The sequence below is a fragment of the Seriola aureovittata genome, chromosome 16 (assembly GCF_021018895.1).
Source record: "Seriola aureovittata isolate HTS-2021-v1 ecotype China chromosome 16, ASM2101889v1, whole genome shotgun sequence".
Taxonomy (NCBI): Eukaryota; Metazoa; Chordata; class Actinopteri; order Carangiformes; family Carangidae; genus Seriola; species Seriola aureovittata.
In genome coordinates this window covers 8339154-8364459 of record NC_079379.1, presented here as the reverse complement: position 1 = coordinate 8364459, position 25306 = coordinate 8339154, and the positions used below count along the sequence as shown (strand labels likewise).

The window sequence follows — 25306 nt, the reverse complement described above, 5'->3', positions numbered from 1 at the left end:
AGCTCTGTCTCCAATTCAGAAATTTCCCTTCTACCCAAGACCGCTCTCACTCAATCTGCATCACACTGAACCTTGGTGTTCCATTGTGCCGATGAATTAAATATCGCGGCATCAAGATCTGTGGTTCAGGTTTCCCTTTCTTCTGTAGCCTCCACTCTCCTTGGTAACGGTGGTCATGACAACCAGCCGGGACACAGGAAACGAGAGAGGAGATGATACACAAAGGGAGGCAGAGGAAGGCGACACATACCAATGATGGCCATCCTGTGTGAATAGGATAGACAGATGTGTGTGTGTGTGTGTGTGTGTGTGTGTAGGAGCACAAGTGCAGAAAAGGATTGTAGTGAAATTACACTTTATCTTGCACTATCTTTCAGCCTTCTATGCATTTTAATAAATAGTTTAGATTCCCAATAAAACAACTTATGTATGTCATAATATCACCACATAAGGGGGGAAATGAGGTTTGGTGTTTTTTGATAACATTTTACACCCAAAAATACAGAATTTATGGCAAATGTGTTTTAGTCCAGAGAGGTCATACCTGCTGACTGCATGAACTCTTTTACCTGAGGCATCAGAAGGAGGAGGCATTGCCATCACAGCAACCACACCATCATTTCTGAAGTTCTCAGAAAAAAGTTGAGTGAAAGATTTTGTGTCTGGCAACTGTTAACTATCCCAAGACTTGAATGTGAAACTTAATATTTATACTACATAATTTTTTGTACATAGTTGCCTGAAGAGGACCTGCTGGTTGAAGCAGTGATAATAAAAAGGGAGCTGTGGTGTGTGCAGGTATCATGGATCTTTCTGTATCCAGCACCTGAGGTTTGGTGGATGTGCACATGACCACTTAAAATAGTTTTAACACGATAGGAAAACAAGTCTCTAATAAAATAACTTGTGAAAAAAAAAAAAAAAAAAGCATCATTAAGGTGCTGTGATCACTTCATGCGATGACCATCAAGGTCAGGAAATGGTTACATCATTCATGTTTTACTGTTCTCAGTAATCATGTGATCCCATTTACCTTGGTAAAGAATGCCATCTAGTGACAAAACACACACACCTCGGTGTTAATTGGTCAGCTAGCTCCATAGAGGACGTCCAGTAAGAGACCATCTTCAGTAGTACAACGTGCCATCTGTCATCAATGATGAGAACACACACGCACACACCGTGTTATAGGCATAAAATACCAATTTATTACTTTGCACATTAACACAAGAATTCCCTGCAGGCTAAAAAAAAAAAAAAAAAAAAAGAAAAAAAAAAAAGATTTATTTGAACATGTCACATAATAGCAATAACAGTGAGTGAATGGCCCTTTGCTGGTGGGGTGGGTGGGTGGAGCTAGAACATGCCCCGCCCTCTCACAACTGGTCAGAAAGGGTTCCGTTCATTCACAGGATTGGAACGTTCCATTCACGGAATTGGAATGTTCCAATTCTACGGTTCTATTGCTATTAGACAATCACACACAGCTTCAGAGACCACTAGCAGAAAAAAAAGAAACAGAGCAGAGCTGTAACAAACCCCCAAAAAGGAACCAAAAAGGGAAAATAAAACAAAATTAAAATACACAATACACAATGTCAAATTACAAATCTGTTAAGATATAACAATATATCAAAGTGAGAGGAATTTAAAAAATAATTCATGCTCTCTTTCTATCGGGGCACAGAAAGAATTACCGATTTTTTTATTTATTTTTTTTAAAAAGGTTAAAAAGAGGTAATCCTGCTCCGCTGATGCCACGGAGACCCCTTCACAAAGAGGAAGTGCATTTGTGAGGGGTCAGCAGAGTTGCCATGGAGACAGGAGAGCCCCCCCCACCCCACCCCCATCAAAAGGTGTGGCCACAGGTACATTCCAGGAACGAGGAGACAAAAATGGATGCTCGCTACGGTAACCTGGCAAAGAGGAGAGGGGTTTCGGTCTTTAACGGGTCCAGGTTTGAAGAAAGTACCTCGTTTGAATTTGAACACGACGCAAAGAACCGGCCCCCCCCTCACCTCAGAAAACAGCTTGTACCTCCCAAATTACTGACGTTTGTGTAGGAATCTTTAAAATACACCTTAGAGAGACTGGACAAATATTGCTAGCCTAAAACAGTCCCACTAAGTTGATAAACATTTACCCAAAAAAAAAAAAAGCATTTATATTTTTTTCTTTCTCATAATAAATATGATTCCAAAAAGGTTTTTTTTCTTTTTTTTTTTAAAAAAAAAGGACAATACTCTGGCATGCAGGCGAGCAAAGTCTAAATTTTGTTACTTTAAAAGAAAATTGTCTAAAGCCTACATAACTATTCCACCAAATGCACATTCCCACTGATTGATACAAGCAAATGAAATAAACAGAAAATTAAAAAAATAAAAGTACAGAGACACAATAGCGAGAGTAGACCAACAACCACAATGAGTAGAATTATAGCTTTGTTTTTCCACATTTGAAAACTAGAACTGGGTTTATATTGCTTTGCAATGTCATGTTACAAACAGGGAGTGATCATTTATCTGATTGGAGTTCAATGATCAAATCATGTGATTTAAAACATCAAATCATTCCCTATTAGAGATGCCAGATGAATATTCAATCACAGCCCGCTTGGCTTGGTAAAACTAGTGCATGTTTGAGAAACTGATCTGCCCCTTTTAAACAGAGTAAAACTTATTGCATGCAATGCCTGGACAACACCCTCCCTATTCCCCACCACCCTCCACTTGTCCTCCTCATTTGCTGCTTCTCTGCTCTCGGTCGATGCCAGCGCCCACGTCTTCAACAGGCAGGTGCTCAAACTCATTCATAGTAAACCTGCTGCTTTACGGGTGGTTTATTACAAAAGGGTTTTCACTGAGCTGTCCCCCCCTGATGAGGCGTGCACGCCGACTATTTCTCCAAAATCTCTGTTCTGCATCTTTATCCAATCGCAACACCAGGGGGCACCACTTGTGCAACTGTCACCACGTCACATCACTATCTTTTTCCCTCTGGCAACAGTTTGCTGAGTGTTTGTACAGGGGGTCCAAGGGCAGTGCTTATGCTTATTGTCAATTCATTTAATCCAGTGTTAAAAATGCATAAAAATAGGAAAAAAACACTGTTAAATAGTAGAGACTTTAAGATGGGTATACTTCAAATACACACAGAGTAATAGAAACCATTTTTAAAAAGTCTAAAAATTCAACTCATTGCCTATCACAAACCGTTTAACAAATCGCTTAATCTAGGTTCATTCCAATTACAATCCCTGATTGTCTCCAACTATCTGATCAAAACCAACCGATATCAGCTGAGTGACGAACACCGCGGCAGATCTGTCTAACCAGTTGGAGTGCTACACAACACCTTAAATCTGCCGCTAACCTTTACTCACATCAGAACCTACAGAGGAAGCATGAATTCATCCATCCTGGGGCCTACTTCTTCTCACCATAAGCCAGTATGCTACAAAAAATGTTTCCAACCCAAAGCTCTACTCCTTAACCTGCAGCTCAACAACCGAAGTCTATTCCTGAAGTCGCACTAGTAACTATATAACTGGCTTTGCTGCCATCCTTAAAATTTCATCACAATAGTAACAACATTGACAACAACAATAACAACAACAACATCAATGGTAAACTACTAATTCTAAAACAACAGTTTTTAAGATAACCACAAAACATCTTATATTAAACTTTTACAAATCTGCTTTGTTGATTCATATGTATAAATGCATAAAGGTAAGAGAGATTGAGAGTGCCCTCTGTTGCTTGCCTAGCGTCCCGGGTCAGTGCAATGAGTTGGCCAGTATTAGCAAAGGAGACCTCAAAAAACTACGTTGGTTTCCGGCCCTTGAAACTACAAAACTCAAATAAAAACGCAACGTCCAGCTGTGTCGTCATCATATAATCTTTCGGATAATCAGGTCCAAGGAAAAATAAGATCCTGCTTTTTCCACACAGAAAGCAAGGCTGATAAGACCATACTCTGTGTCTAATGCCTTCAGCCATCAACAGGTCCCAATACTGAGCCAGTCACAGGCCAGACCACAGTTACTACTGCTACACATCAGACCTGGCTTCACTTACTACTTGAAATGGATGAAGCCACTTATTTTTCCTGGGATTCAAAATGATGTTTTGGAGGCACAAGAAGGAGCAGCTGGCTCCCAAAGGTGCAAATCCCACACATCTTGTACTGATGCACAGACGTTCAAAATGTAACTCAAAGCATTTCAATTAATAAGTGACCCAGGACTGCTACAAATACCCACCACCAGCCTCTATGAGGCCAGTTTAAGTCATATGTCTCAAAGTTGCTCTATAGATGTAAATATATGCTTATTTGTACTGTATGTGTGAATATAAAAACAAATCTGAGGCATTTACAGCAGTTATCTCCTTGATTTCCCTTTACAATTCAGTGGCCTGCCATGAAACACGTGAACACACAAACACACACTCATACAGCAGTACATGTATATACAGAGATGCACGCACACGCACACACACACGCACACAAACACACATGCACACACACAGACTTGCGTATTCTTTGTTAAAATGGGAGGAAAGTAATAAATGGGCATGGACACCCTGGTCACCTCGCTTGTAAAAGACTGTAAAGGAGAAAAAGTTAAAACACACGCTCATAAAAAGGAAAAAATATATATATCATTCTCAAAAGGTCAACTCCCCTCCATCTCTTTTCATGTAGAGTTCCCTCCCCACTACCCAATAAACCCAAGACCTTGTGACAGATTTCGCCCAAAGGGGCTTTGAGGTAAAAGTAGATAAGAGTCCTGCTTAGCTGGGAGAGCTGAAGAGCTGTGCTGACAGATTGTGTCAATCCACTCCCTTGCTCAGTGTATTTTACAAACACAAGAGTGCAGACATTCAAATAGAAAAAACAAAAACAAACTAAAAAATAATGGCTCAACTTATAGTATGTGTGTGTATGGTTTGTTTTTGTTTTTTCGTTTTTTTTCCTTTTGTGCACTGGGAACCCTCGGGGTTCACAGTGCTGGATTGCTGGTTAGAAAGGCAGCTCAATTGGGAACGCTGGTTGGAGATTGTTCCATAAAACAGAAACTGCTGGACATCAAGACACAGCAGATTCTCCTGTCCAAGAGCTGCTTTGGTGCAGATTCAGAAAATGTAGAGTGAGTGTGAAGAGAAAGAGACAGACTACAAGGAGAGAGAGAGAAATGGGAGAAGAGAGAGACTGGCAAAAAAAAGGACAGAAAAAAAAAATAGAAGGGGAATCCGCGGATGGACTGGCTGACGTGTTCGCTAGTTCAGGCGAAGTACATGGTGTGCTGGGTGTCATAGTGGATCTGAACTGCCTTGGCCAACGCCTGGGGGTCCCGGCCGTTACTCTGGCCCGACACATGGCTGCCTTCAGCGCTGGAATATAGAGAAAGGCAGCGATTACTCCCCCTACTCCATCACGAATGATATCACATCACAAAAAGGCAGGAAATGAACAGTAGAGAGGTGAAAACTAAGTGGTTGACGTCATAACATTCACCAGCTCCAGGAGGGTCCTGATTGACGGACTTAAAAACTGAGATGTGTATACACTGTCTGATGACACATTACTGAAAAAACAAGCAAAGATACAAATGCCTCTCGATGCATCATTCCTCTAAGCAGCCTTTCAAATAGTGTCACACAGATGGATTACTATTCTAGTTTTAATACACTTCAGATATGAGCTCTCCTGAACCACAACTATCCAGGAATCCCTTACCTGTCATGGTCTTTGTCCACCAGGTGGTAGCGGGCTCGGAAAGCCACTAGCCTGGCGTAGTAGGCTGGTGCTGGGATGGAGACGGAGCGAGTGCAGCGGACGTAGGTGTGGCACAGCTGGTAGGTGAGGAGCTGCAGTTCATCGGCCGTGAAACAGTTGTCATCCCACAGGACGTGATAGTGGGAGGGACGACTGGTTCCCTGAGGGGGGGGGGGGGGGGGCGACGACATAATAAGTTACATGTCAATAGTGTCCTGATGATTTCATGAAACGCAGTGTGATGAGGTGGCCTACGTTTACCTGGTGACACCAAAAAAAAACAAAAAAAAACACTGAAATGTTCAGATCAGGCTTGTCAGTGAGTGAACTGAGGAGTTCTCCTGATCAGGAGTCATGTGCTGTATCGTTACAAATCACTGCAAGTGTAACCCTCTTTTGTTTTTGCTTTTTTACAGCCATCTTTTACATTTAAATTTAAAAAGGGAGAAATGTTTTATGAAAAGATCTGTGGGTAGTGTATCACTTTAGATAACAGCCAAACCATCTGATGGGTCAAAGAAGCATCTCAATCACGCCGTTTATTGTTATTAAGCATCATTACTGTGGTAACCACAGAGCAAAATTGCCGTAGCCCTGAAGACAATTTCCACTGAAATAATGGCCTTTAACCATAATTTTATTTTATTGTGCAAAATCCCTGCAACATTTCCAGCTCTCTCCAGGTCTCCACATCTCTTTATCAGCTTTGAAATAATTCAAAGTTGCATTTGAATTCTTATCAAGTTGAGCCATTTTATGTAGCGTATCTCTCACCTGAATCCCAGCATGGCTGCACAGGTAGAAGTCGAACTCGGACGGGTGTGTGATGGTACTGTCCACTGTGGTGCCGGCTGGGACATTACCGCTCTTCCCAACCTGTAGTGGGCAATCAGTGACATGACAGTTCATACATATAGTTGTACAGTAGAAAATCATAACATGAACACGCCATGGCAGAGTGAACTCCCACTGACCCGCTCAGCTTTGTCAGAGCAGAAGAGACGAGTGTGGTGACGTTTCTGGACCACGATGTAGGTAATGCCCGGCCTGTAATCCTCCTCCAGACTGATACATGCCTTGCGGATGGCTATGAGCTCTGGCCACGCCACCTGAAAATACACAAAAACATGCATACACTTGAAAGGTAACCTATGCATAATGACTCACACTTAGTGACTTGGACACCAAAATGCCAAAAATATAATATACTTCAGACAAGTATAAAAATATGTGTTAAAACTCCTGCTACATACTGCCAATCTCTCACCTGTTTCATCTGTCCCTCAGACACGCCGCCACGGTAGTAGATGATGCGTGTGGGCTTGAAGCGCGTGGACTTGTAGAACTGGATGAGCAGCTCCCGCACCATGTTGGTCAAGTCTTGGATGACCTCCTGGCTGAAGAGCTGCTCCTGGAGAGACAATAACATCTGATTTAGACTCAGAATGGAAGAAAGAAAAGGGGGAAGGGGGAGGTTCACAAAAAAAAAAAAAAAAAAAAAAAAAAAAAAAAACACAGTAAACTGCAGTTTATGGATCCATCAGACTTTGATGGAAGAGATGTGTCCATAAAACTGAGTTTAAAACTGACATGATTAAAGAAAATACTTAAAATTGATATAAATAAGGTAGCAGTGAGCGGCAGGCTGGAACATGCCAAAGTGATTCAAACTCAATTGACAGATTTTAGGAATTAATACAAATGATCATCTTCTAGACAGAATGAAAATCCAAATGTCATTTTTAGGTCAAAAGATATTGAATTTATGATCATATATGATAATGAAAAGTCTCAAATCCTCATATTTGTGTAGCTGGAACTGGGTACTTTTGCTTGAAATTTCATCAAATTATCAGAATATGAATATTTTCTGTCAATAACCTAGTCAGTAAACCCTTTGACTGTTTCAGCTCACTCTCACTATTAAGTACAAGCAGCGTGAAGTTACCTGGGACATGTCCTGCCGAGACGTTACCTGCGACATGTCTTGTCGCGACGTCTGGACACGCACTGTCGCGCAGTATCTGCTGGGGTGGCCGTCCATGCTGCCCACCACAGCCGCGATGGACGGCTTCTTCCCATCACCTGCTGGAGGATGTGTCACATCAGCACCTAAGAAGATGACCGGCTGCTGGAACACAGAGGGCCTGTGACCGAGAACAGGACGCACACAAAAGAGACTTTGAGTGAGAATATGATTTACAGTGCTGTGGTGCAATGTGTCAACCAAAACCAGCGTGACTAGGAAGAAAACTGAGGACAAAAAGATCCAAATATCATTATACAAAAGTTAAATGCCGACCAAATATTTACTCCTCAAGATTCTGAGAAGAGAAACACCAGACTGAGTAAATGCCAGGAACTGCAAAATTTATATGAAAATTATGCAGATTAATACTTCAGTTCAGAATGCTCTTTACCACATGATTTCCAGGGGACTATTTATATTCAGTAAGCATCTCAGAAATCTCCAACATTCAAACCCAAGAAGCATTCGAGACTCCCATCTGGACTGCAACTAGGAAAGTACAAAGTCCATGCTGACCTCTGATGAGGCACCAGGACGTTGTTGATGCCTCCCAGCTTGGCGTTGATCTTTAGGCAGAGGTTGGAGAGGGTCTGAGGGGACGTCTTCACTACGTTCTTCACCTGCACGCACTGGGTGGCCATGCCGAGGAGGGTGTCGCCCACCCGCTTCACTTCAGCTGCGGATGAAGACGGAAGTGACCAAGATCAATATCACAGAAATTTAGCTGAAAAAGTAATTACCTGTAGAGTCAAAAAATGAAGCTCATCCTACACATGAGACCCTCTTCAGTTTCGGCTCCTTACCATAGACGGGTGTTTTTCCAGGCAGAATGACCACAATCAGCTGCAGACCAACATAAGACATCTTGAGGTGTTTGAACATGGGCTCCACACTGTCAGCTCCTTGGGCGTATTTACAGAAACAAGGCTGGCCTTGAATGGGCATCCCAGCATCCTTTGAGATCTTTCGCAGCTGGTCAGTGAAGCTCCTAGTGACAAGCATTAAAAGCTCATTAGAAGTCAGCAGTGTATCAGCAGTGTGAGCATAAGCAGAGACCATCTTAAAAAATTCAAAACAGCAGGTACATGTAGATTTATTAAATATATGCAAGATCATTGTATTTGCAGAGTATAATAAGTCAACGGCTACACCATCACCTAGAGAGGCTCTAACATTATTAGAACATTTTATTATTACAACATTAAGAGTTAAAATGTGTTTCTGATATTTAGCAATTGGGGTGATGTAAATGTTATAATTGGCCAAAGGTTGATGTAAAAAAATAAATAAATAAAGTGAAAAGCAATTTGTGTACTGCTGTCTTGGTAAATACAGAAATGGTTAAAGTCCTGTGCCTCCTCCATTCTTGTATTATTCCACTAATTAAATGTGAAGTTAAACATTTTTCTTTTCTCGTCGTTAAATTCGGTATTTTAGCATCTTAACATTTGCTGACATGCAAAGTAACATTAAAAAAAAAAAAAAAAAAAGTGCGGTAGAGCAACCGTCTGATGGGAATGTCATTAATTGTGAGGGTTTTTTGTGATAATAAATGTCTGCAACAAATTCCACTGTAATCCATCCCACAGCTGCCAAGACATTTCACTCTGATTCACAAATGTCAACATGCTGGTGGCACCAGAGGAAAAGTCAGGAGATCAACAAAGTCATTAAGATACAGTGCCTTGGAACTATGAGTGTGTGTGTTAAAATGTCATGCCATGTATACATTAGTAGGTGAGATATTTCAGGCTGGACCGACATGCTGCCATCCCACAACAAGGTGTGTGTGTGTGTGTGTGTGTGTGTGTGTGTGTGTGTGTGTGTGTGTGTGTTTGTTATGTGCATCAACTGTATTTGCCTTATTTTTGTCACCTTCCCTTCTTGTTGTTAAACACATTTCTGAGACAAGTCTCAACAACATAATATGACAAAGGTCTATGACTCACTTGAGCAGGTCTTCCCGACACTGTTTCTGCGGGGCGAAGCAGGCCACAGCCCAGACCTTGATCTCGATGCCAGCGTAGAACTGCTTCCCTCTCATGTCCCACACGCCCTGGTTGGGCGTGGCCACTGTTTTATTCTGTGGAGAGAGTCCCTACTCTCTTAGTCAACCCCCCGGTTGGATGAACCAATACAAAAGGTACTACAGCCCAACCCACACTTTTGATTTCCCTTCCATTTGCAAACAAACATAATGTATTAAAACCCCACCCAGCCCCACTGTACATTGTTAGACTGTGCACAAGCAAAGTCTTGTAAACACACTGAAAGGGTCCTCACTGGTACTTGATATATTCGTACCAGTTTCAGATTTTTCTAATATTGTATAGATGTAGTAAACAGGTCTGATATTCTGCACAAGACATCCATTGTGAGGCTTGTTTACAAGAGAAAGGATCACTTCCTTATTGCATGTAAATATCTGGGATTTATGGATTTATGGCTTTATGGCGAAGCGAACAAGTGGATTGCATCTACTCAAAGAGACATCATTAGGTGAGTGCTCCTACGTCCGGGTTTGGTTGTGAATACAAATTCAAAATGCAGTGGCTTTCAGTTAAGTTAACAAGATTTGCCAAAGGCCATTAAGAGCTTTCATTCTCCAAAACAAGTGACCACAGTGAACTACTTGAGTGTGCCAAGAAAAGTTAAGAGCTTCTCCATCTCATTACAAGATTGTCTCAAAAGTCTTTAACGTGATCATAGGTACAGGATTCAAAACTACCTAATAAATGATCGTCAGCAATATAAAACATATCATCACAGTGCATGTTACACAGCAAACATACTGTAGCCTTTCCCATCGCAGTCTGTGCATATAGTCTCATCAGGGAGCGTTCATCTCTTAGTGAAAACTTTGATGCAACTGTATGTACATCAACAACCAGCATGCCACTGAACAAAATGAAGACTGAGTGTGTGTTTCATTCATACCAAGTGATCACAGAAATGGGAAAAGTTCTCAGTCTACATTTAAGGGTATTTCACCGGAAGCCGATTAGACTCGATATCCCAGCAGGCAAGTGGCCAAGTCTTTGAGAGGGAGAGAGGGAGTGTTGTGATAGGATCTTAAATTAACCAGCGTATAGTTCAGGCAGCCAATAGTGGGATTTAATCTCGGCAGTGGCGCATAAGTGCTCTTTTTTTTTTTTTTTTTTTTTCCTGCTCAAGCAAGAAACTTCTTTTATTCTGAGGAACAATTTTCAGTGAAGTTCAGAGCGCCAGCCAAAGAGGGAACCAATTTCCCCACAGGGATCATAAAAGTTTCATCTCGTCTTAGCAGAATCATTAAACGCTGTATCTGATTGGACAGTTATATTCCAGCCCCTGTAGTATTTATATTAACCTTTTGATTTTCAGATGTGAGATAAAGTCAGATTTACTCCACGAGCTTTAGTGAATATTTCAGACACATTTTACTTTGATGCTGGGTGGTTTTGAGTCTTATCGTCCTCCTGTTGGCAACACATTCATTTTCCCCCCCTTACACACACAATCCTTGAATCTCAATGCAGCCGCTCACATCTTATAACAACGTACTAATGTAAGAGTCAGAGTTTTGCAGGAAAATGGATAAAAGATTTTCCCAGATACGTCTTCTGTTGACAAGCTGGATGCAAATGATTTCCTTTCAGGTCCATACAGGTCTGCTCTAAAATGTTTACACTTCTCTTCTGTGTGAACCATACAGTCTGGATCGGCTGATTTGAGATTCAGAGGGTGAATCTCAGCAGTCTGCAGCAACTAGCTCCTTGTCTCATTTCCTCCACCTACTTTGACACTACTGAATGTGACGAGTGAAAAGCCAAGCCCTCGTCTACGTGCAACATAATATCATTTACATGTTTACAAGCAGTGTCAGTGAAGGGAAAGAGTGTTTTAAAAAGGAGATGCACGCACTGAACAGACTGCTGAAATGCACCAAAGGATTATAACAAAGGGCAAGTTCCAGATCTTTCAGTTCTGCATATTTTAAAATTGAATACCAGATCTGGTCACCACCTGAATTAATCGCTTCAAACAAACTTCAGGTTAATCTTGCATGTAATGGGAATACAGTGCAACATAAACCTTGCTTCAGACAGCAGCCTCTTTTTAACCATTCTGAATATGCATTAATGTTTAATTAGCTGTGGCTCAAAAATCCACCGCTCAATTCATTTGCGATAAAACTGTATCCAATTATCAAAAATCATTTAGCTCATAAATATCTCATCTTTCTGATTAAGGAGCCCCTTTAAACCTGGATCTTGCCCCATGACCCAGCATTCACTACATGATGCCCCCCCCCCCCGTGCGTTCCCGGTCAGACTCGCGCCCCCAGAGTGCAGCCCCTGCCCAGTACTCACCCTGCCACAGTCCCTCCCTGTGTCTGTACTCACCCGGCCCCCATACTGCAGCATGGGCGCTGGGAGAACACGCCCTGTCACCTCTGTCATGTCATTGTGCACCACAATGCCAAACTCCTTCAGGTAAGGGTCTGGGCCCCCGACCATGCTGTTGCTTTTGACCTGGGGGGAAAAAAAGGGTGAGGAGGAGAAGGAGGACATAAAAGTTTACATGAACCATTAAAGCAGAATATTCTTCTACGTTGCTCATAAAGTTTCAAACCTACAGTTCCTTAAATTAGACGTTAGCTGATCTACTTGCTTTTCTTGCTCCAACCCCAAGAGGGAAACGACACTCACCAGTCTGCTGATCTCCTCTTGTCTGTCAGGGGCTGAGCGAGCTGTAGCTTTAATCATCGTGGATGTTTGGTTGTCTGTCAGTTTCTTGATACAGCGCTGGCCTGCTACAATGTTACAGACCTACAGAGCAGGAAAAAAAAAAAAAAAAAAAAGAAACTTTTTAGCAATTACACATAATCAATCAGATGAAAGGAACAACAGCGGGAAATCACCAAAAGGGAGAACGTCTGAAAACAGTCTCTTTCGCACCTCCAGGGGAAGATAGGTGTGCTTCTGTTCCTGCCCCACTTGCAGACAAGGTAAATGTGGATACTTGAGCTGCAGGTTGTACTTCTGCTTGAAATACTGAGCTACTGTGCACTCCATGGCTTGGCCGTTCTCAAGCTGTAAGGGGAACCTGTGAATAAATGGAACATGGACTCCGTATGAGAGTGTAAAATAACACAAAAAAGGAAAAAACATGACCATGACTTGTGAATAGATTTGATATCCTTCACAATCTTATGACTTTTACCTACACATACAACACTGGCCTGGAGTGCAAGAATGGTACTTACGTTTGGTGGCTGGCAGGTCGGCGAGTGACATTACACACACGATACTTCCTCTTCATCTGACCACAATGTGTGACCTCAACTTTCAAGCCTGCTCGAAAGACACAAGAAAACGTTACAAAATGATGAAAATGTGCAGGACCCATCTCTCACCATCTGCAATTTCAAATACTTTGATATCTTTTCTTGAATCTAGCTGGTTGCAGTTGTACTCCTCTGTTCCTCTGCAGGCATTTTCAGGCCATGGTAAAGATAAATGCTGACAGGGCAGCCAGTTGTGTAGAGGGGTTTTTACAGCTCTCTGCAGTTTCCTTTCAGACATTTGTCATAACTCAATTAAACAAACCATATGGAGCATACAGACAGTTTACTAGTGTCTATCGTTGAAAATATGGCCTCTGAAAAATACAAGTAGCTCCTGCAAGGTTACTTTAGTGGCTCTTTGTGCAGTAACAATAGCAGAGATGAAGACAAGAAGAGACCAGAGATGCTTCAAACAGCAGTGGTTTTTGCATTCAATTAAATGTGAACACTTCTGTGAATCTCATGGACGTATTTTCTGATGTGAGACTCTCTAGTTTCTGTTAATCCTTTCTTCCCCAAGGTTAAGAAACAAGTCCTCAGCACTGGTGGAGATTAAGCAGTGAAAATACAGCCATGAGTATGTGTCAGGAGTGGGTGCAGTTTCTTTACTTCTTTGACACTGCATAAAAACAAACATGCGTGTGCCTCGCAGGCTCACACCTACATGTAATCTCTGTGGTGAACTGAATACACACTGAGTCATACAAGTTGTGTGTAGTGTGTGTGTGTGCTGGTAACGAGTGCCCACCTCTTATTTCCTTGGTGAATTTGACACGCTGCGAGTCCGTCAGTGGTTTGGTCTGTTCGTTGATGTTCTGGATATCGAGCACCTCGCACATGAACTCTATCACAGGCTGAGCACGGTAGAAAGCAGTGGCTGACACTGTGGGGTAAAAGAGATACGACATTATTTGCACATAGAAAACACATTAAATCTTACTGAGCAGAGTATTGAGTTGTGGCAGAGGCTGCGGCATTAGACACAAAAAAACTCATCATATCAGTTAGTTAAAACGTACATGAGCTAACAACCAGAGAGAGAACACAGTAGGTGTAGTCACACACAAGGTGATTGTTTTTATGAATGGATTCAGAGCAAAGTTAAAATCCCCCCACAGCACTGAAGGTCTTACCATCGATGTTGAGCATCATGTTCCACATGGCAGGACGGACAGACTGATGGAAACCAAACCACACCTCCCGACCTCCACCAAGAGGATGGTAATAGCCCTCCGGAGGGGAGAAAAACGAACGCCCCACTGGAGTGTACCTGTGTGCACAAACGCAGAAGGTCAATGACTGACATCATCGACTGAGTCATTCCAGCGTTCTGCTTAAGAGACCACAAGTTCTAAAATCAGATAGTATCACTAAAGTTTCCCCATTTTATTTCTATAAAAGACTGCCGTCATGGAATTAAGATCTTTTTTGTGTTACAGAAAAACAACATTGACTATGGCCACTATCCCACTTCATAACTGATAAATTAACATGGACTCAAACAACCTTACTGCAGCTTATAAGAGCATCATTATTTTCCAGGAGTGGCAGGTGCAAAATATTCATTCATGTCCCCAGTTTATGCTATAAAATATGAGTTCAACAGCCTACAGTAAAAAATATTTTGATGAAGTGAACTGAATAATTTTGGTGTAACTGGACACTTGAAGCATGCCATACATTTGCAAAACTGCATAAAATGCATATGAAATCAAGTCTGGGGAAGATGTTTGTATTGTTTTTTCTTCAAGAACTCATCTAGTAGTTTAGTCATACACACAAAAAGACAAACACCAGGTTAATACCATATTAAAAAGATATATATGAGAGTTTCTCATAATGCAGTAGTGTCAAGTAAATTTGGTGTGTGAGCTGAAGTAAGATGATGTGAAGATTAATTCAATTGTTGCATTAATGTGACAAAAGCTGATGTGAGTCAATTCCCTGAAAAAATATCCATAGCACTGTAATGAACTGTGGAGAGACAAACCTATAGCAGAGTTAGATTTGATTTGATCAGAGAGACATGTGACAGCAGGAAATTAAGTAATACAGACAAATTCAAGATGAAAAGCAATAAATCTGTCTAAGAAAATGTGGCTGATGTGTCAGTTAAAAAGACACAGATGGACGAATCGCGATACCTCATGGAAGGCAGATGCCGTGTGATGACATCCAGAGCCTGAACAGAGTCTTCGGGGACCTCGTTAAGGTGGCCTGACAGGGCTTCCAGCAGCATCTGAAGACTGACCACGGACACCCACTGCAAGGACACCTTGAACGTCTGATCCTTCCCCTCGCCAGGCAGGGTCACCTCCAGATCCACCTACGAGTAGAGAGAGAGCGAGAGAGAGAGTGTCAGGGAGGCGAGGACAGAGAAGGAGGGGAAAAGGACAAAGGAAGTGAGGCAAACAAAAAAAACAAGTGAGGAGAACATTGAGTGAGGAACAGGATGACGGAAAGATATGAGAACCCAAAAGCAAAGTAAATTGAAAGAAGACAGCAACACCTAAGAATCCCTGGTGGATCAATTTGCCTTTGAAATGACAAAAGATGAGGCAGCATTAAAACATTTCATTAGTGCATCCGCATCGAGTCAACAGGTGTAAAACAAATTCTCTTAATGAAGGAAAGAGATGTAATTCTCGTTATTGTAGAAATGTGAATGATTTTTTAATGTTACATTTATTGCCTTTGCCAAACATGAAGATATTTTTTTTTTTTTAAAAAGGAAGCTTCACTTCCACTTCGCTCTGGTTACTATTGCTACAATGTATTTTGAAATCATGTTTACTTTTTCTGTCTGGTGGTGAATTTCTCATTTACAGAGATGAGGTCAAAGGCCAAACACAGACAACTAAATGTCACATAAAGGAACAGCTCCACTGACTTTTCCATTTACTGTATCTTAACATTAGTATTCTGATGTTGTCTCTGTAGGTTCAGAGTCAAAGAGAGAAAGGCTCCAAGAGAGAAATGTATTATTTAGAGGTCAGACACGAATTTCCCTAATTAAAGCATCCATTGCTCATAATGCAGCAGCCAGACTATTTGAAAATGACTAGTTTCAATAGCTGAGAAATTATATCCTCAGAAAAGTGTGCTATAAAAACACTTACCAAATCACATAATCATAACTGAATGAAAAAAACGTCTTGATATTCTTGGGCATTTTTCAGGCGGATGTTGAAAAACACACAGTTTTTAAAAGACATGAATCTGTGTATATGTTGAAGTGTTTCAGACACCAACCCTGTCTCTCCCTATTGGCAGTGGATGTGCTGTGTACATGTTCCTCTTCCCATCGTAGCCAGGCTGTCGGTCTCCAAAGATCTGCATCTTGAAGTGCCGCACCATGGTGTCTACCACCTCCCTGGAAGGCAGAGGCAACAGGATGGTCACACACACACACACACACACACACACACACACACACACACACACACACACACACACACACACACACACACACACAAACATACATATTAGAGACCATGTAAACACAAATAGGGATACAGTTTCATACTGCAATATAGTAAATGCTTCTCTTTTCTGCTCTTACTAAAATCTAAAACCTCAGAGACAAGTTTCTCCTTGGGCAGTATGTGGTTATCTTGGCTACAGATACAACTGGCATTTCAAAGTCATAAATACCTAAGATACATGAAAAATAATTACTGCTAAAAACTATCTGAGGTTTTACCTGTTGACCCTCCGAGGCCGTTTCTCAGGCTTGATGTCGATATCATAGTGATAGACATCAATCTTGGGAATCTGCACCTGAAAGTGGTTGGCAAGGAGCCGGATGGGTTTCCCCACCGTGCCGAGGCCGGGACGCCGCGGAGGCTGAAACAGAGAGGTAGGGGCGGGCGGGCCTGGAGAGAAGGTAGAGAAAAAGGGGGTTATATTTAATATGCAACATCACAACAGTTACATAATGATTCTCTACATGGAAAATCAATGATTAGCACCAGCTCAGGGTTCAAATGGACATTTATTGGCATTGCAATCAATATAACCCAGCTTAGCGAGAGTATCAGTGTCTTTATGTTAAAAAGGTGAATATATACATTAGTCCTTTTCCTCCTCTCAGTGAAAGCTAGTTTACCAGAGTCTAGTAAAGAATGCACAGATCCTACACCAAGTTTCAAAACGAAGCATGTATGGCATTTATTTTGTACCGGAACAAGGGTGGCGTCAGCGAGAGTGTGCGTTCATCTCTTAATAAACATCAGATTTGAAAGACGAACGCGTGCGGCGTAACGCCAAGCTTGTTGCAAACCATCTCGTCAGTCACACCTGCTTGAATGCACTGAAATGGCCTCACAGCCCAGAGGCGCACATATACGCTTTGATTGATCTGCAACTCCGGCCCCTGACCTACATGGGTCAACGAGGGGGCTGGCGAAACAATGACCTCCAATTATCCTTCAGCCCGCCCCCAGCTCCACCCAGACACACAGGGCGCCCACCCCTCACGCCGAGACAAAGACACAGCTCCTCTCAGACAGAGACAGCAGGGCCATATGGGGGGGGGGGGGGGTTCCACACAGAGAGTCTGGGATTACCGTTACAAACAGTATGCGCCACACATGCATCTCACCCACATTACACTTTACATACAGTTATACGCACGTGCAGGTGTCAAAACACAGGTGTGGTGCCTGTGACTCTGACACAGCAGCATAAAAAAAGCTGCTGGCAACAGAGGCGCACAATGTCTGCAACGCTTTAATCACAAGTTTAAAAACAGCACATATGTAATTGTGACCTCAGGCCGCCTCTAGTTACAGCAAACCTGATAATGACTCATCTCTCTCACACATCAACATTACTCGTTTACATCAACATGGAATGAAGGAGGCCCTGGGACGCTCTGTCAAAATCTACAAAGAGGAAACGCATACAATACTTTGCTCTGACAGAAGTCGGCATACTTAAGACAGTGTATATATATATATATATATATATATATATATATATATATATATATATTATATATATATATATATATATATATATAAAAATATAAAAAACAAAGTAAAAAAAATATTTTGTTGGTGCTACTGAAGAAGGTTGGAGGAGGCTGCTTAATGCTTTTGTCAACGGAGAGCTTAGAGACTGCGGGGGTCCTCCTGAACTCCATGCACCCACACGCTCCAGTTAGCAAGTGAAGCGCGAGAACACAGACAATCGGGACCCTCCCCATCGCTTCCTGAAAACACGCTTCCCAACATGCCCTCATGTCGCCTGGGCCCCAAATCACCTCCCCTGCTTCCCTATCAGGCCTACCCACTGCTGCTCCTCCTCCATCATACAAACAAACCATTAGCTTGATTGTAACATCATTCAGCTTTTCTAACTCATTTTGTTTATGACACAGTCTTAAATAAGAAACCATTGTTGCATGTTTGAGGCTCTTTGTCATGACTTGGATTAAAATCATCTGATGATTCAGTCTACTTCGCCCTACTGGCCTTGTTGCTGATAGCAAAAAAGACATGCCAAGTGCTCTGTGCTATGCTGCAAACTGGCAAGCCCAACATATTGTGTGTATAACTCTGCATTATGTGCCACAAGCACACTACAACATTTTCAAGTGTACTGCAACTCAATGGTAATTCAGCATTAATTTTTCCCTCCATACTGGTGCTTTGTGTTGATGATGTGTATTGAAAACTTCACATGCAGGAAAATGTGTTTACATAAGATTCTGTTGTATGTCCAAAAAGAATCTGAATAAAATGCAGCCAACATACACCAAAAAAAAGGATACTATACAGTTAAATCAAAACATTTTCCAAACAATCTTCACACAAAAAATGACCTTTAACAAAGCGAATACATTTTATAGGTCTCCTGTAGCGCAAGTTAAGACCTAATACCAAACTATGCTATTCAACACCGATTTCACCATCATACCAGTACAGACAATACAGCCTAGATTTCAGTACCTCACATTTTTTCAGTACTTCCCAGCAGTATACAACAGTAATTCTTAATGATGATTAATTAAATCAACACATCTATTAATTCACAGTCACAGCATTAATTAATTTCAACATTTGTAACAATCACACTTGAAGTTTATAGGTGTGTAACATCTTCTGACAGCTCACAATTAGTTACAAAAACATCTTGAACCTCACATTGCTGTCTACAGCTGCCAGGTAAAAAGTTTTAAGACTTAACTAAATAAAACTGAAGACTTCTGAGGCCTTTTGTTTTGAGGACACAAAATTCAATGCATTTATACCTGCAGATTTCAGTCTTGAACTGCACGGATTTGTAAATGCGTTTCTCTGTTTTCTGCTCATTGGCTGCATGTACAGGTAGTACAGAAAGGATTTTACTCTGTGTGTGCGCGTGCAGCTCAGTGAGTTCGAGGTCCTCCTCTTCCACTTTCACCAAAAACAGAGCTGTACCTATATATAGCCTCCTCAGCTGCCACACTACCACGCTGTGGGCGAGTGTCTCAACGTGAAATGCCCGAACCCATCCTTCCTCTAAAACCCGCCTTCTCACCGCTATCAACACCACCACCACACCTACCTCTAAGGTTTTAATTACTTAATCTGACAGTTATTTTCTTGATAGGCATAATTATTGTTCAGTGTAGAAATTTAAGAAAAAGTTTTTTTTTTGTTGTTTCTTTTTTTTAAAGCCAAAGTTGATGTCCTAAAAGTGTCAAAACCCAAAAGGTATTCTGTTTATAATCACAGAAGACAAAGAAAAGCAACAAATTCTCACAACTGCGAAGCTGGAAATGGGAAGTGTTTGATTGTTTTGTTTACAGAAAAATAAGCTTAAAAGACTTTGACCATCAAAACAGTTTTCTGTCTATCAGCTAACAAAAAAACCAACCAGCTCTAAATGAATCTCTCACTTGTACTATTGTGTGTTTGTTGTTTTTCTTCATTCAGGTGGTTTAGGTGCGCAAACAAGTGAAAAAGGAAATAGATACAAATATGCAGGTGATAAAACTGAAAGAACAAACTGTGGAAAAAATACGAGCTATGGGGCTGCGATTGAGGATTATTCTCATTAATCTGCTGATTACTTTTACAATTAATCAAAGAAACATCAAAAGAGCGTTGAGAGAAATGGCGATCACCACGTCCAAGAGCTCAAGATGGCATCTTCAAATGTCTCGTTTTGTTCATCCGACAGGCCAAAGCTTTGAATGATACATGACAAACAGAAGCAGCAAATCCCCACGTGAGAAGCTGGAACTAGACACTGTTTGGCAAGTTTTCACTATTTTTGCTTGAAAAATGACAAACAATTAACCAATTATCAACACAGTTAATGGTAGATTATTTTTCTGTCCACAAGCAAATGGATTAATCTTTTCAGCTCTCACCAGATGACATCAAAACGAAATCAAATCACAAAAACTGACCTGCATTGGTATGTTGTGCAAGTAAGGAACAAGAACGCAAGAGATAAATGTTGGGTCACTTCAGTATTTTGTACTGCCACTCCCAACGACGGGAGGAAAAAAAGAAAAACCCCACACACACACACAAACACAAACACAAACACAAACACACACACACACACACACACACACACACACACGTTGGCCTACATTCATGCAAATGAGGATATTTTAGAGCCCCAACCTGGACGGGACCTGTCATGGGGAAAAGATGGGCACAGGCAAGCAGACATAAAAAATTAACCAACAGCTTCTAATAGGAGAAAACGAAGCTATTTGACATCAGAGAGTACAACTTCATTACAAATTAAAGCTATAAAAGTGTAAAAGAACATTATGTCCATCAAGAGACCCGCTTTTAAACGACTTCTCTCCGGAATATGTCCATCTTCTTCATGCGTATTTTGATATCTATTACTCTAGTCTTGATGAAAATTTACATTTGGATGCCAATTGTGTGTTTAATAGATCCATTACATGCATTATTGATTAATATCACTGAGCTGACAATCTGATCTGTGAAGCATTTTCTCTCTGACAGACTAACTTGTCAATAAAACATTTTAAAACAGAGCTAGATATCATATAGAAGAGACCCTGCAGACTTGTCAAAGGTGGCATTTAGGGCTCAGTTTAAACAACCCATCAAGTGTGCTTCCTCCATAATTGTATGCTTCTGCTCTAAGTGAGACAGAGCTGCATTTACTTTGAGTCACAGAGGAAGTGAAATTAGCTTTTCCTGGCGCAGAAAATGACAGATGCACTGGAGGCAAACAAATCTATCTGCTCCTTGTGTCGTCCATGTGCTTCCTTCAGCTTTAGGTTCAAATTGACCACTAACATGTTCAAGGAGCAACACGGTATCAAGATCATCGCCCGCCTGTCTCGCGGTGCTGATTTTTCTCTTCACTGATTTAAAAACCATTTAATTGTATGTACTCACATTTGCTGAGTGAGGTTTGCTACTCATGCACCGTAGAGCCTACTAATGCTATGCGTGTCCCTGGTAACCAGTGTGATCATGCTGGGAGACAGCTGGGCTTAAAGCTAAGCATGAGGATGATGGCTTGGCCTGGTGATGAGTCAGACTAACAGCACTGAGCAGGGAGCACACTGACGCCCACACCTGCAAATCACCTGGATTAAGGTACTATACACTGGACAGCAGAAAAGGTAGATGTACTGAGAAAAGCCTGACCACTGACCGATCACAAAATGGAAATATCCACTCGCAAATGTAAAAGTGACTATATGTGTCAGCTCATACTCAAATTTTCATCAAATGTAGCCATTTTATTTATTTTACTCCAGGCTTATGCCCCCCCCCCCAATATATGAAGTTGAGCCATATTATTTGGGAAAATCATGAATTTCTCACTCAAGCTTAAAATGTCTCATCTTCAGTGGACTCATCTTTGGGAAGCAAACTGCTCTCCTCCATTTATACGTTTCCTGTGACAATCAGTGTATTTGTGCCAGCCTTTGATTTGCGTCAGTTTGTTTCTGAACACACACCGTTTTCACAGATGGACCTCACAGATTTGGAAACAAAGAAAACCCCCACACAGATTAAACCTGCTGCTTTGTGAAGACACCTCAGACCTACATCACATCATTACACACAACTTTTGGGAGCCCTGCTTAAATAATTCCAGCCACACCAAAGCCAAAAGCCACAAAGTGCATGTTTCTGAAGAAATACCCTACAACTGAACCAGAGAGGGCTCTAATGTTGAGCCATAGCACGACAGGACATCCAGCTGTGGCGCAATGCAGCACCATCCTAGTATGATTTGGCTGCTACTACTTGGCTGATTTTAGAGATGAAACTTATTGTGATCTTATGTTTCAAAGCGCGTACCTCTAAATAAAACTGTCTAAATAGCAACAAAAGTAGGATTTCTGTAATATAGATTATTTCGGTAAAGTGCCATTTAAAAAAGATGCTTAGTAGCTGTAATCTCCATTTTGTAAACCTAACATTTATGTTTGTACCTCTAAACTTAGATGCCTAAATGTACACGTTTTCTTGTACTTTCTGAACGATCTAAAAGTCCATGTTACAAACCTGTTTTGCACCTGCAATTTTTTTTCCAGTCTCCTACACTGGCGACAAAAAAAATCCTATTGCTGAGGCCACATTTTCAGTGTGTGTTTATCATGGGTGTGATAGGGATTCTACATCCACACTTGACATATAAAAAAGGCAGACAACATCAAATACTACTATAAAGAAATTTGGCCCAATGGTATGGTTTAACATTGAGAAGTACAAGTTGAATGTGATGTAGGAGTCGCTGAATTAAAAACTTACTGGCTCGCACTGGTTATGTGTGACAATGAATCCACACACCTGTGGATGCTTGTACAACACTGTTGTCTCCAATCAGTCTCAGACCCTCACACAGCTTCTTGCATTTGTGTAACACTTATCTGAATGTTGCTGCAAATAAATATATGTACTCCTTAAATAAATGATACATATGTTTTCCCAATGCCAACACATTCCTTCATGAGCTTAGAGGGCGAGATGTGTGGACAAAAATAAACAGTTTACTCCCAGTCGCAAAAATGGCGATTTACTCTGCAAGATGCGTTCAATTCCTCATTCATCAAAAGGCGCGTTTCACACAGAAGAAAAAGAATAGCGCGTCTTTGAGAGAAAAAAAAAAATATGTAAACATATTTTGCTGCATGTGACAATAAAAATGTATTCTACCGCTTGTGTGCAGATGTGTGGCTGCCTTCCTTATGCGTGCTTTCTCATAGGGTCACTGCACAGCTGCGAAATAAGTGCCTTTGTTATCATATAGGAGATGAATAATATGGAGCTGGACTGCAGATCTGATCGATAAAAGCGCCATCCATCCCTGCTGTGCTCTCACAGGCGCATGGCTGCTGCCCAAGGAGAAGCGTGTAAACCAATGACAGCCTCGCATTACACCAGTAAATTACGAGTCAAAAAATAAGCACGTCTGCTCATTTAACGCCTGTAACATGTGGTTTATTGGCATTCATCTTGTATTTCCACCCATCGCTGTCATCTTGGACGGTGGCAGCCTGAAGAGTCGCGCCGTTCCTGACGGCGATAGTTCACATTTACACGGTTTGATAGAAAATTCGATATTTTGTCAGATTTCGACGGCAATGTGTAGTCTTTTGATATAAAAACAGGTGGTAGTTATGTAGCCATGAAGAAACACACCGTGAACAAACACCAACGTAAACACACCACGACGCGGAAGGAAGGAAGAAGGAAGGTCCTAGTTAAATCCCCACTCACACAATGCCAGCCCCGACACGACGAGCTGTGCGCGCTTCAGATAAATAAAACCTCACAGACACGACTGAGTCGACGATAGAAACACAAACTCTTTCAGTACAGACAAGAAACGTGGCTTCTGCTCGATGTAAATATAGTCACACATACATATTTACACAGACACACGGGCTGGGCCTCGGTTTGTTTTCCCGTCAGCGCGTCGAGGCCTCGCTGCAGCCGCGGCCCCCAGTGAAGCGACGCATTTGCGCACACGCGCCTCACACACGGCTCGCTCTCTCCGCTGCTGCTCGCTCCTTCTCTATTTTATTAAATCTCTTACCGGGTCCGAGCGCTTCCATGGCCGAGGCCTCTCTCTCCGTCTCTGTCCCGGCCTGGCGGCTCCGTACCGACGCTGAAATTGGGGGCGGTATCGCGAAGCTTAAAGTGGCTAATTTAAGAAAAGGGAATATAGATAGATGCGTGGATGACTGCTGACTGGACCGACTGACCTGAGCTACCGCTGCTGCTGCTTCTGACGATTTGTAACAACGCATGCGCCAGTTAGAAGCCGTTTAACCCGCTGTGCGCATGCGTAATTTTTCTTTACCGCACAAGCAGATGAAACTTCACTGATCCCAGTCAGTAGCGGGACAATAACAGGCTACAATAAAATTAATCATGGACATTTATCATGAATATACATTATGATATAAGACAAGAAAATATAATAAGGTGGGAATGCAAATATATAAACGTTACCTGACAACAATCATGTGAAGTAAAGCGTATGAATTAATAAAAAGGTTTGGAGAAAAGCAGTAGTGTTCTAATATTTGGGTTGGCCTTGGCACCTGACAATAGGTAAATGAAGTCACAGCATGCATGATTTAGACAGAAAAAAATATGCATATCCCAAGAGGAACTGCCTAGTTATATCAACAAACTTTGAAAGCTTGGATTCTTTTAATTATTTTATTATTATCGTTCTTTTCTTATTTTCGTTTTGTCAAATGTAACTATTTGTAATGGTTTTCCTTTTTTTTAATGCACTTTTATTTGTTACAGACTAGTGGTGTTGCTATTTCAATTGAACTAAGACGTCTGAGTAGTACTTATTGTACCACTGAATCAATAAACATCCTTCATTACAAATAAAAGTCCGCAAATCAGTATCTTTCTTAAGTAAAATACACAAGTATCACAAATAAAATGTAGTATAAAATGAAGTAGAAGTATCAAAATGTAATAAAATGTAGTAGAAGTATTAAAAGTAAAAGTACTTGAAGGGAAACTCATGGCATTGTGTATTGTATTATTGTAGTTATTATATCAGTAAATTGTTATTATTATCACTGATTTGCATGAATGTGTAACAAGTTTTTCATTGGTATAACAGACTTAGTTCATTTATTTGAAAATCTGACGGACAAGTTTTTCAACACAACCAAAAATCACCCTCACTTT

At 41.3% G+C, this 25306-nt stretch overlaps 1 protein-coding gene across 2 annotated transcripts; it reads right to left on the bottom strand.

Moving 5' to 3' along the window:
* Positions 1–1180: 1180 nt before the first annotated feature.
* ago4 (argonaute RISC component 4) lies at positions 1181–24384 on the bottom strand. Of its 2 annotated transcripts, none has more exons than XM_056398482.1 (19): positions 24183–24384; positions 16843–17014; positions 16392–16512; positions 15284–15465; positions 14273–14409; positions 13888–14022; positions 13059–13146; positions 12751–12898; positions 12502–12621; positions 12163–12324; positions 9760–9908; positions 8614–8798; positions 8327–8486; positions 7730–7928; positions 7049–7192; positions 6756–6890; positions 6556–6657; positions 5743–5942; positions 1181–5396 (listed from the first exon to the last, which is right to left on the bottom strand). In XM_056398482.1, exons 1-19 carry the CDS (start codon positions 24199–24201, stop codon positions 5288–5290), a joined length of 2667 nt encoding a protein of 888 aa, XP_056254457.1. In that variant the 5' UTR covers positions 24202–24384; the 3' UTR covers positions 1181–5287. The 2 variants fall into 2 exon arrangements, with proteins under 2 accessions (XP_056254457.1, XP_056254459.1); XM_056398484.1 differs by having other exon boundaries at positions 9760–9893.
* Between the last annotated feature and the right edge of the window lie 922 nt (positions 24385–25306).

Excerpts from the sequence above, each read along its gene's own strand:
- ago4 (XM_056398482.1), bottom strand. Across the intron at positions 9,909-12,162 it reads CAGGGAGGGACTGTGGCAGG|GGACTCTCTCCACAGAATAA; the intron begins GTGAGTACTGGG and ends CTAAGAGAGTAG. Across the intron at positions 5,943-6,555 it reads GCAGCCATGCTGGGATTCAG|GGAACCAGTCGTCCCTCCCA; the intron begins GTGAGAGATACG and ends CCCCCCCCTCAG.